We start from the raw sequence: 13,478 nt of genomic DNA, 5'->3' as shown, positions 1-13,478 counted from the left end.
ACTTTTTAACTGTTTTTAACTGTTAACTGCTAACTATTCTCTAGAATTCAACAGAATATGTCACCACCCACTTAAAACAAGAGCATGTAACAATTAATGTATAAAATATATTTTCAGGGCCTTTTTTTTTTTAAACAAATGATGAAACAAACATAAATCACCATGTTAACATACAACCCAATTTTATCACTTTTACATTTACAAATTTACATGTTACCCACAATAGCACTCAGAAAAAATCGGATAGAGATGAGCCATGAATATATTAACAGTAACAAAATCATTAGTACATTAAGTAAAAAATTAAATTTGCTCCCATGACAGTGTTCACCCTTTTGTATTCATCTAGGCCTTTCTTCTTGTTTTGATGTGCCTCAGTGAAAGCTATGGCTGAATAAACACAACAGATTCATGCAAGAATGAAACAGATATGACAACCTCTAAAAAGACACAGCATCATACATATGCAGGAGTAGGGTGCTCATGAATACAGCCAGGACAGCAGTGCAGAGAATCATGAACAAATAAGTCGCATTCCACACAAAATGCATTCTGACATACTTTACATACGTAAACCTGTGTAGAAAAGTTTGAAAAACAAAACAAATTAGAAGAAAATCATCACCATCACAGAACTACAGCAGGACAACAGTTGTGTCATCAAGATAATGTAAATATACTGAACATTTTGCTCATTAACTGAAGTAAAGGTTCAAATAGCTAACATGTCTAAAGTGCTGAGCTTAAGTCACTGCAGATGCATCCAAACAGCTAACAGTGGATGTTTATTTATGCAACTCCATGGGCAATCCCTTCCCAAGCGTGTAAAGTATCTGCAGTTTTAAAGGCAAAACTGTATGACTAATAACTCTATCTAGTCACTGGAGAAACTGCCACAGAGGTTTTCTGGCCTTTTTTTTTTTTTTTTTTTTTTTTTCCTAAAAAGACTCTTCTAAAAGATTATCTCTGACTCTTCTCAATGCAAGTTTCAATACAGTTTAACATACTCACATTTTGATCTTTCATTTCTCCCTGGCAGCCTTGACAATACCTACAATGCAAAATTGTGCATTTTTACTGAAAAAAGTCACAAGTTTTTAAACACCATTTTATATAATCACCTCATACACAATGATAATTTATGGGAATTATTTCAGCTCTTCAACTGAACACACAGGATAACTGCCAATGAAAACTACAAACATTTCTTACTACCAGAGGTGATCAAAACCCCCAAAACATTCAACAGTAACACCAATAGTACAAAAGCTACTCACAGCTATTCTTACTGTCTTAGGGGGAAAAAAAAAACCCCCCCCACACACTATATGGTCCAGAAGTACATTCATTATAACATATATGATTTACATACCGTTCCCCTTGATATTCTTCCAGGGGAACTTCCTGAAAGGCATCCAAAGGAAACAAGTGATGGTAAGACCGAGCCAGATGAGGTGCAGACACTAATGTAAGACCTGCAAATAAAGAGACATCAAAATTATTACAAGACAGAACTTCCCAAAAAGCTTTTCTATATTAAACAAAATTGAGCAGCAAAACGGAAAAGTGATGCTGAATAAGTCAGTGGTTCAGAACTTTTAATAATAAAAAAAATTTGCTTGTCAGCTTCTATAATCCAAATCTGTAATCATTTCCAGAATTAAATCCAAATACAAATTAAAATAAAAACAAGCAATGAATGTATTTCCTCTAAATTTGTAATTAAAAAATTTAATTCAGCCTTCAGAAGTATATTTGTAATGCACAGCTTGAGCATTAGCAAGTTTCTCATTCTTATCCCATTAAAAAAAAAAAAAAAAAAAAAAAGCAACTATACAAGAGTCTTTCAGTTAAATCCAAACACACTGCTCCTTTTTGGCAATGGTAGTTCTGCTATGTTTCATCACCAGCTAAAATGGTACCCCACTACCAAATACTATTGCAGCCTGCTGTAATACTCCAAGCCATGCCATAGGCCTATTTAGGCTAACACAGGCTTATGATGTAGCATGAGCTGACACAAACGTCCTCATCACTGACTCACGTGAAGCATAAACTTTCAACCTCTTGTTTTGCTGACAGCTGCAGCTGTGGGCAATCTCTTGCTGATATTGATATACAGGATTTCTAAGCACACTATTAGGTTGCTGAAATTAAACTGCTGTTGGTGTGAAAAATTTGATGTGAATTAGGACAAAGTGACCCAAAACTAGAATGATTTATTCTCTTGCCAAATGCAGATATCCTGGTAAGACCTATCACATATTAGTCATGTACATGTAGAAGCTAACAGGAATAAAGCTGTAGCTAGCACAACACTGGCACTGTAAAAGGTAATCTCCCCCATCTCCATTAAGAGAGAGGGCAGGGCACCATATGTTGCACAGTCCCTTAATCTTTGCAAGGCTGAAGGCCTTCCACTTGCAACTCCGCAGCCTTTCATGTGTCACTGTGCAGTCAGTCTGCCCTTGGGCTTTCCCTTTTGAACCTTTCATCTACAGACTCCTAGCGGTGGGGGCAATACTTCTACCCTTGTACTCCAAAGCACCCTTTATCCTCATGGCCTCACACTGAGGAGTCTGAAACGCCGCTATGCCTGTTGCGCCAATATTCTTGAAGAAATGATTACTGCTGATGTTGAGAATCACCCTTTCTTCCCCATGCCGCTTCATAGCTTTTAGTTTATGACACCTTGTACTAGGGCACAAATAGAGCTTAGTAAACCACATTAGTAGATAACAGTCATTAGATAGCCAGTAAGACACCCAGTAATATGTGTGCACAGAATTTAAAAACCAACTAGTAAGTGCAATATCTGCACCCAATCAATGCATGCTCCAATCAGCACTACTAGCGTAATGAGCAAGAGCAACCAAAGGGAAATTGAGGGGGTACTGATGAACTGATACAGTCACTATGGAAACAGCATTAGGCAGGCATCATCTGCTGCACTGGAGAAGGCACCCTGACAAGGACACTTGCCTTGGAAACCCCATTCCCCCTCCTGACTGGCAACTGGGGAGATTTTTCCCTGCTGTAAGCCATCACTTACAGATCCTGCAAATAAGTCTTTTTGCATGTGAAACACCCTCAACATCCTTTGCACAACAGAGAACATCACAAAAGAGAACAGCAGCTTGTCAGTTACTTGTTCAATTCAGTGAATCACCAACCATGTGTTAGTCCCTGATGTAAGATAGCAAACTGGCTACAGCTTATTATGCTCTGCTATATTTGCATACAATATATGCTCATTTGCAAACACTTCTAGTGTCCTTGCATTTCTCCATCATCATCTTGATCCTCTTATTGTAACAAAAATCTCTGATAAAACTATTGTGAACATGTATTCTGTGAAACTACACAGAAGATAGTTACACCATCCACCTAAGTTTTCCCTGTCAGTAACAGCTTTGAATACACAAGGAATTCAGGACAAAACAAAAACAAAAAAAAACCCTACATGAACACAAGAAAACCTACCCTTTATTTACAATTAACAACATGATATGGCTTTACCATTACAGGTAGAGTCCTTGCACCAAGTTGACACAGAATGAAGGCTTCTTAAAGCAGAACTGGCCTTTGATTACTAAGTACAGTTGAGTTTTCCTGCCCTTTAACTATCTTCTCACTAACTCATAAGTCATTTGCTCAGCTATTCTTGCTACTCACCACAGATTTTGCATTCCACAGGAAGTTCACAGTATTTGGCTCTGCACTGGGGACAGAAATATCCACCCAGTGTAAGACCTGGCTCACTGTTGTTTTCCAATTGCCTGGAAGAGAGAGAGACAGGAGATTGGAGGAAAAAATCGGTATCATTTTCTGAATGATGGTATGCTGTCAAGCTGTATAAATATCACCATTAATAATGGTGATATTGGTTATATTACGTAACTGGCAACACTACGTAATACTGCTAATGCTACATAGTCCTCAGAACAAATACTGTTTAAAAAGTTTCTGTATCTGTTATGTATATAGAAGTATCAGAAAACAATTGACAGGGTGACACATCAGTGACCACACTCTCCCACAAAAACAGAACAAAAAACAAATTCTCCCCACATAAAGGAAAGGTGAATCAAATTATCTTTAGAAAAATAAAGTTATGAAATGCATCAGTACTGATATTACTACTCCCCCCCATATTCTGTATTTACTTTACAATGAGTATTAATATTTATTCCCTCAAACAGCAGACACTGGTTCCTTCTGTAAACTCATGCTGCTCTAACAGCCTTGAAGACTACGATCCCTTTCACTAAGAACACTGTTATGTTAATCAGACTGAGGCTCTGTTTTAAACTTTCATTTAATATTACTACATATTAGTAAAGCAGTAAGTAAATAAAAAAAATTCCAGATAATACCCTTCTTTATCATGATTATATCTTTATAATAATATGAAAATACTTGAATGAAAAAATGCTAGTAAAATTGGTGGCAATAATTTCAATACCTTGTAGGACCCTTGCGTTCTGGCCACTGCACAACGTACATCTAAAAGCCGTTCTCTACTTCAAAAATTTTAAAATGTAAAAAGTATATTTAAAAGAGAAGAACACAAGTAACTGCGACCACATACAGAAAGTATAAGTTAAAGTAAGATTTCTAATAAGAAGTCACAACACATTAGTTGCCAGTCCTTCTTCATGGTATTTTGCCATATTTTCACCAAAAAGCAGATTTTCTAAATATAACTAAATATCATTGAATTCTAATACTGAATTTTAATCAGCTCATTAAATTCTAATCAGCTCTACTTACGCCATGCTAAAGGATGGCTTTGCATCTTGATCAGATAGAGAAGCAATAGTATGCTGAGGAAAACCTTAAGAGAAAAATATTCCACATTACCAATTTTAAACAAACTAGTACTCTTTCAGTTTCTTATTTGAACAGACAAGTTCAATGATTATTCTAAATATTAACTTCTGTCTTTTTTGTTTTGTTATTCCAAGAAGCAATATACTCTTACCAGGTACGAAATCTTTCCTAAAAGTCTCTATCTACATATCCACCACCAAATCCCTCATTTATTTTCCCTAGCTGAAAAAAAATCCGTTCAGAAACTTAATAGGAAGAGAAGTTCATTGCGACCCAATTTTTGAAGAACAATTAAAAAGCAAATGATGCGCAATGGTAGGAAAGTAGAAAGAGCACTATATGAATGTTCATGAACAGCGATCTCTAACCAATGAAAAAAATGTTTATATATTAAAACTAAGTGTATACTCTCCTTCGAAGTGCAGTATACGATAGATAAGACTATAGCATTTTATGGAGGCAGCACCCGTCTTTATACACCACTTATTTCTACAGCTTATCTCAAGTGAGCAGTTTTTTTTTTCCCTATTGTTGCTTAATCTGTAATGAGCAAATCTCTTAAGTATTTAAGTTTACATATAAAATTATATACATTCTTATCTATGAAAATAGATGGATGAAAGTAAGAACAAAAACCTCTAGGCAGTGGCATTACTGTTTCTACTGTGGTTTAATTTCAGGCTTAAATTTAAATGAGAACTACACCAGGAGAAGAAAAGCTACCTAGTTCATTTGCTGAAAGAAAAAACATGACAGTGCTCCAAATACCCACTACACAGCAAAACAGAAGGCTGTTACAGCAAATGAAGCTTATGACAGTTGCCTTCCACAGAGAGAAACACAGAGGGAGAAACAAAATACAGTTTTTCACCCTTCCATTTTTAAATATTACATTTACATCAATTACTGTACAAGCAATGTCATTTCATCTTATTGCTTCCAACTGCAGTTGAGTGTTGCAACTCTGCTTCCAACTGCAGTTATTTATTTTAATTCTTAACTTAATTTAAAAGCTGAATATTTTGCAGGAACAACATTAAGCAAATTGAAACCTATCTGTTAGAATAAAAGTATTAAAATAAAAAGAACCAATTGTGCAATGTCCTCAAAGTGCTTCTAACCATCTGCATTACTTCAAAACAGAAGATACAAAGAGAGAAAGAGGTTCTTAAATCTTACACCTGAAATTTAACAAAATCATATCCTACCCATTCGAATAAGGGAGCATTCAGAACTTGAACTGGCAGGTGGAGGACTAACATGATGCATCAGCAGTTCCTTATAATGACTTTCATCTAAAATAACATGGTATGTTCCTGTCACAGAGAAAGAAATATTAATTTATAACCTGGCAAGTAACACAAACATATTTCTCCAAATAACAGAATGACTTCAGTTAAAAAAAAAAAAAAAGGTAGCCAACACTGTCACTAAAAATAAAATAAAAAATTAATACACTAGAATGTTTAAATAATTACATAAGAACACCTATAGCTTTTTCTCCAACATTACTAGTAATTACATTGTAAGAGTTACTGTTATAGTTACTGATGTTAACATGTTAAAGTTCCACAGCACATAGCTTTATCTGTGGAACACTAGGCTTTAGATACATTTCTTGTTTCCAAAGCAGCAGCTGCAAGCTGATAATTATTTCACTAAATGTTATCCATTTCATAACTTAGAGAGGCTCTTAAATTTTCTGCCAGCACAACAGAATAATTATCTTTAAACAACAAAATACATTAAAGGGAATATGATGAACTAGTTACTTAATTTCAAATTTAAACTTGTATTAGTAGTGTAACTACAAAACTTCAGATACATACCACCTGTTTCTCGCGCAAGTACAGTACAAACTCGAACTTCAGCACTTAGACCGATGACAGATACTCTGATCTTAACTGCTTTTAAACACTTCACATGGAAAAAGAAAGCATACTCAAATTCATCAGCAGAACTGAAAATGGTAAAAAGGTGCAAAGTTTTAAACGAAAATTTACTGGTTATGACATCTTAACTGTCTGGTTTAGTCTAATAGTTTGGCGGTTTGTAGTAGTAGTCAAACTTCACTTCTGTACCTTAATTAAATCATAGATGTTGGCTGGATCACATGTTGTCAGACTGCTGAAGACTATCAAAACCTCTCTGCTTGTATGTCCTGGCATGTGCCTAAAGAAAGTATACAGTTAATCTACCTATGTACACTAAGCTACATACATGCTAAAGTTTTCAAGGACTGTGATGTACTAAAGTAAAAAAAAGACACAATACGAAAATACCTACATATTACGAAAGACTGTGGTAAGATCATTCTCTAAGCACCAGGATTTCATCTGCCATACAGTCAAAACTTTCCAGTATCTAACACACAATATTTAATTATATCTGTCACCTGATTGCTTGCTGTAATATTTAAGTTACCCCATACCTTACCCATACCCTCACAGGTAAAAATTCACCTTCAGACTAGCAGTAAGTCTTCTCAACTTCTTAGAAGAAATATAAAATGAAAAACCCCCACCTCTGATCAGTTGATAAGTGTGAATCTACTACTTACAACTACTGTCTTTCCTTTTAGTTCTTCACTGAAAACCCTCCTCCAACTATACATTCAAATAATTTTCTATGACATTAACTACTAGCTTTTTTCTGTCAGTGTTACTAGCTATAACCATTTGTTGAAGAAATTCTCCCACAAATGCTTTTACCCTCTCAGTGCCTCACATGGCAAAAATTTATAAAACTGTTTTAAGAAGTCTATCCTACCCCAAATTTACCTCTCCAAAGTATATCAAAACTTCACCAGAAAACTGTGATTCAACTTGTTTCTTCTTCTGTTCTCTTACCATTATTAATCCCCAACTCTGCCCTCTCTCATACCTTGGCCCTGTAGTAAAAATTAACTGCAGGGTCTTTCATCACTGTATCAATACTCAATTTAAAATTACCTGTTTTTTAAATAATGCTGCTTTTTGTAAGAGGTACATCTCCAAACAGAAGTGTCTTGTCTTAGAATATTAAATATGCTAGCAGTGCAGAAGTTAGCTTCTTACAGTTTGTAATGTAAAAGGATGTAAAGCCTTCTTTAAAGACTCTGGCCAGCACAATGCAAGACACTAATTGTAAAAAAAACCTTCCCTGATCCTCCAAAAGTTTATAATCAGCATTATACTAATTAAGGAAACCAAAGAGAAAAAACAAAAGCTGTTTATATACTAACTTTAAAGTCTGCATAGCCAAATTTAGGGAATTATACAGAGATGGCTCTCCATGGCAGTTCATATCTACTGCTTTCTTCAGAGCACTTACATGCTTTTTTGAGTTACCTGTAAGGGAATAAAACATTCACCTGAAATAACAAGTTAAAAAATACAAATATTTAAAATACATATTTTACAAATTTTACTTGTAGAGCAATGGCTTTCAATCTGTTACTTGTAGGTCCCCACTTCTTACAAATTGACCTCTTGGTCACAGTGTAGAAAAACAGTTTATTACAATCAGAAATACATTCACTCTACAGGCACTCACAATTGTTAGAAATGCAAAAGGTCAAAAAGAAAATCACTGCTGTAGATTATTAAACATTTAACATGAAAGAAAAAAAAAAATCAATGCCAACTGTCTCAAAACATTTCAGTAGAAATTGCATTTAGTTTCCTCTGTTATCCTCAAAGGACTGTTCGAGCATTGACTGATCCTCAAGCTCAACAAATTTGCTCCAGTTTTACAGGTGGGTAAAGAGACAAGATTTTAAACAACCTGTCTGAAGCCACATAACTTGTTAGTGGCTGAATATAGGAAACCAAGAAATCTTGCTTCTTAACATCTTGTCTGATCTCACAGAACACATGGATGTCATCAGATACAAAGTTAAAAAACAGGGTAAGATATTAAGTAGACAGTAAGTGAGACCCCTCAAATTCTGGATAAGCCTTGAGCAGACACAGAACACACGATGATAGTTCTGGATCCAAACAGATTGAAATAAACACTCTGATTTCAGATAACTTGCAGCAACTTCTCGTTTAAATTGAAAATAGTATGTTAATGGTACTTCATTAACACTAGTCATCTCTAGTACTATAAAGCCTTGATACTACAAATTCCACATGTATGACAACAGAACTCCAATTTTAAAGAGAATACTACCTGCCTACCTGAAAGTTCTGTCATTTTTTCAGCTCTTTTACTCTTTGTTACAATTAAGCCAATCTGGAGGAGAAAGCAAAAAGACAGGATTTCTCTTAAAAAATTAAAATCAACTTGATTTATATTTTTGATCTAAAAAGAAGTATTAGACAAGACATACCACCAATTAGCTAACTATACGGGCTTTCTTGCAAGCGTAACAACAGCAGCACAATGCAAAAAACAAGAACTTCACCAGACTGATGGGGAAGGCAGGGAAAGGAACGTATCAACTGAAAAGAGTTTACTAGATAATGCTAGAAATAAAACTAAGTTTTCAGAATAGGTTTCAGTTCTTTAATCAGTTGTGGTAACAGTGGTTGTACATACCTGACTAATAGGATTTTGGTCAAAGTACTCTTCAACAAAATACTCCAATAACTATAAAGAAAAATTAAGAGTGTTACAAATATAAACAGTTTAATTCCACGTGCATTAAGTGGTTAATACCTGCAAAGCATTCAGTGCCATTAAAAAATGGGGGGGGGGGGGCGGGGAAGAGAGCGAGCATGTGAGAGAGAGCAAGCACAAACCTTCACTTCCACTCTCCTCCCTCTGCCCCAGAAAGCCTTAGCCCTTCCACACTTCTCCTTCCTGTATTAGCTATGCAAAGTAAGTTTCAGAAATCTTATTTTACTGACTTCATATACTAAAGCTCTAGATTAGCGTTAATTCAAATAGAGGTTTAAGATGCAACAAAAAGCATTACTCTGTACAAAATATTCAAAAACCAGGATTTCAATGCTCGATGTTATAAGCAAAAATCCTATAGGATTTGTAGAATTCAATTTCACTTCTCCACATTTAGAAACAGCAACTCCTGTCTAGCATCCACTGAAATGAGAGCATATGAAACCACAAACATAAGAAAAAATAAACATTGCTATATGTGTAAAGAAAGTTTGTTTGTTCTCTTCCCGTCCCTTATTATGGGACGCACTTCAGCTCAATTTCCACATACTTCTTTATCACCTTTTCATAATATGTCCTTAGGAACTGTTTTCACTATACAATAGCACTTCTGCAAGGCAAAACTAATCTTGCACAGGCTTTACTACTCAAAAAACAAAGCCAAACTATTCCAGGAAAATTACAGGCTAACAACATAAACAAGGGAAAAAAGCAGGGATGAGATGAGAGATGAGGCTATGCAAGTGATCTAGTCACAAGAGATTGCCATTCTTCTAAATACAACTTGGAAATGATTTACAGAGGAACAGTGGATTAGTAAGAGAAAACTTTTGCATATAGAAATACCTTTAAAGTGCAAGTAAGTCTGTTGGGTTTTAGATCTTGGTCCTCCATAGTTCTTGATCCATCAATGACCACGTAAAGGTGACGCATCTGCGGTATCAACATAATAATACTAATTCTACAACAAGTTCCCAATTTAAGACAAAGGTCAAGTTTTATCACTCACAGAACAGTTGTTTAAACAAACGGTTTATTATTTCATTTATTTAAAACAGCAACTACTTCCTATGTCAAAGAGGGAAAATTTAGAATACTAAACCAAATCATAGCTTTTAAGGCTATGCAATCAAAAGCAGCTGAAAAGCCAAGTATTTTTCCATATTTCCTTCAAAATGAAACAAAAGACTCTTTTGTGACTAATACTCACTGTTCTTATGCTCTCAAGGTAAGTTACAAAATAATCCTAGCTTTCAAGCTTGCACTCATTTAATCTCTTCATTTGAGGAACTCAGCATATTATAAAGTAATATTACAATTTACAGTTCACTTAAACTATGTTCATCTATTCACACAGAGAAAACACAACAGCAAGAATGTGTATGATCTCACTGCATCTGTAAAGCATGTCCTGATACAGGAAACAAACCAGATCTCGACCTCTGAAGCTATTAATACTTCACATCCCATGCTACCACTAAACTCAAAAAAAGATGTCTAAAAAACTGTAGGGTGGCAAAAAGAAAGCTTCAGTCTCAGGCATATAAAGTCAGTAAAAATGTATTTCAGATTGGGCATACTACTTCAGTTCAAGCAGTTTTGGACACAGGACAGCCAAGCGTAAGCTATCAACATACCATTCCAAGTCGAACTTGTCCATGGTGTTCATAGAGTCTAAAAAAAGCACAAAAGGTTTTAAGTAAGATGCAAATGAATGAATGATTGATCCTAAAACAGACTCCAATCCCACAGTTCCAGCACATATGAAACGATTATTAACCATGATAAGCATCATAACTTACTTTGATTGAAAAGAAACAAAAGGGGAGATTATAAACTCAACCTAGAACTATAAACAGATCTAATGACTCTTAGAAAACAAAATACAGTTCTTATGACCAGGTTTAATGAAACTTTAAAAGTTCACAAAAATTTGAACATTTTACTGTAATATGTGAAAAAATATTAATTCTGTCTAGCAATTCTGACAATATAAAACAAGAATCTGGTGTCATCATGCCAATAAATAGTTTAAAGCAGGATCTGTACATTTGAAAAAATTGTTAAAGGATTCTCTCTGAACAGTCCAACTATTGCAATTACACTGCTTTATACAGCGTATGAGATCAAGACCTAAACTCGTCGGTTAGCATACATAGCTCACTCTTGGAAGAAACTCAGGATTAAAGTCATTCCCCCCCCGCCGCCCCCCGCTTTGAGTAACAAATAGCAGCTAGAGTTCTGTATCTAGAGTTTTGAGGGAGTAAACACCAAAAACATACTGCAGGCATGTCGAGATGCTTACTCTACCTAAAGGATCCAGTTTCAAAACAAAGACTTTACAATTGACAAAAACAGTATTTCTTAAACATGCTTGTGGTGATATATAATACCTTTTTCGCTTAGCCTTGAAAAGAATGTCCTCAATGGTTGCTTTTAGCGATCCAGAGTCATCTTCTTTAAGAATTTCCCTACATAAAACAAATCGTTACTGAATATAAGGAACAGTTTTTTCTTTTTTTAAAAGGAAGAAGAGGGTAAGGAACAGAAAGGAAAGCCTACCATGTTCTTTCGTAGCCTCCTTCCCAGCGCTTGGTTCTTTCGGGTTCGTCATCCATGTCTGCGGCTTTGCTCTTACCTACGCTGCTGCGGAGCGCAACCGTGACAGACCTGTAAACAAACCTTTCCCACCAAACGCCACCGTCCGCCCGGCCCCGCCGAGCCGCCCCGGCCCGGCCCCACCGCCGGCTGAGCCGCTGACGGACCGGGCCCCGCCACACACCGCCCGGGGAGGCGCGACCGCCGCTGCGAGGAAAACCCAGCTACGGAACCGCGCGCCGCTCCGCGCCCCAACGCCGGGGGCGGTTGGGAGCCGCCGCCCGGCGCGCGGCGGGGGCGCGCGCCCTGCCCGCGCGAGCCGCCGTACCTGCTGCCCAACGGTCCCGCCGCTGCGGCCGGAAGCGCCTGCGCCCGCCTGCCCGCCCCTTCCTCGGTGCCGCCGCGAATCCCTCCCGCCTGCGGCCGCCGAGCGATCGTTCCGCGCTGGAGGCGGGGCCCGGCGGCAGAGCGGCGCCCATGGCGGGCGGGACTCGGCCCGGGGGCGGGACTCGGCGCGGAGGCCTCGTCGGGCGGCGGCGGGGGGTAGCGGCGGAGGCAAAGCAGACCGCAGCCGTTCGTGGCCGAAGGTGAAGGTATCCAGACGTGGGGGAACCCTGCTACCGCCGCAGCGAAATACAGCGTATTTTCCGCGCAGGCCGAGCGGCACGGCGCGGGAGGCACGGGGGCGGCGCGGCAGCCGAGTTTCGGCTCGCCGCCGCCCCGGGGGCGGCCGCGGGTCACCGCCAACGCCCAGTTTCTGTCACGCGCGGAACCCTCAGCTCCTGCCTGCTTCTCTGTTTCACAAAGACACGTGGGACTTGCATTCGCCCTTTTAGCTACTGCAGATAAGCCCAGACCAGTGATTTAAAAAAATACATAAAGTTCACCATAAACTCAACGTGCGTGGAGGTGTACTATAAAGGAAATAAGATCTTCAACAAGATTAAAACACTTTGTATTTATATGACAATGTATTTCCTGCACTAACTGAGGAACCCCAGGGATGGGGAAGAGGACAGAGAATTACATACATACACTGTAATATTGAATGTTAATGTATAATTGCTATGATCAGTTACTTAATGAAAGTAACTCTATTTTATCCCAATAACAAAAACACTGCCTTAACTCTATTTCAAAATACACAGCTTGGAATTTATTTACTACCACAGGGTTCAACGTATATTTTCTGTAATTAAACAAATGCCCTCACAGGCGCAAACAGTAGTGGAATAACATAGCTATTTCTTCAAATACATAGAATAAGCCCATAGGACATGCGTTCTACAGCCACGTAAAGTAATCCTTTCAGAATTGCCTCTTTCAGGCTGGAACCTGCTTCACTATGATAATTTTATTTTAGACTTTCTTTTAATAAACTATCATTACAAACCTACAAACCGTTAATTAGCAGTTGCATTTGAAAAGTGGATTGGGGTGTG

At 37.6% G+C, this 13,478-nt stretch overlaps 1 protein-coding gene across 1 annotated transcript; it reads right to left on the bottom strand.

The window, feature by feature from the left end:
• Positions 1-87: 87 nt before the first annotated feature.
• LOC135324383 (general transcription factor IIH subunit 2) lies at positions 88-12,332 on the bottom strand. The gene is made up of 15 exons (XM_064500456.1): positions 12,001-12,332; positions 11,832-11,909; positions 11,076-11,112; positions 10,285-10,371; positions 9,358-9,408; positions 8,997-9,051; positions 8,057-8,162; positions 6,915-7,005; positions 6,663-6,750; positions 6,042-6,149; positions 4,774-4,837; positions 3,676-3,779; positions 1,373-1,475; positions 1,012-1,051; positions 88-576 (listed from the first exon to the last, which is right to left on the bottom strand). Exons 1-15 carry the CDS (start codon positions 12,054-12,056, stop codon positions 457-459), a joined length of 1,188 nt encoding a protein of 395 aa, XP_064356526.1. The 5' UTR covers positions 12,057-12,332; the 3' UTR covers positions 88-456.
• Between the last annotated feature and the right edge of the window lie 1,146 nt (positions 12,333-13,478).

This window comes from Dromaius novaehollandiae, chromosome W (genome assembly GCF_036370855.1).
Source record: "Dromaius novaehollandiae isolate bDroNov1 chromosome W, bDroNov1.hap1, whole genome shotgun sequence".
NCBI classification, from domain to species: Eukaryota; Metazoa; Chordata; class Aves; order Casuariiformes; family Dromaiidae; genus Dromaius; species Dromaius novaehollandiae.
This window is presented reverse-complemented; position numbering and strand designations above follow the sequence as displayed.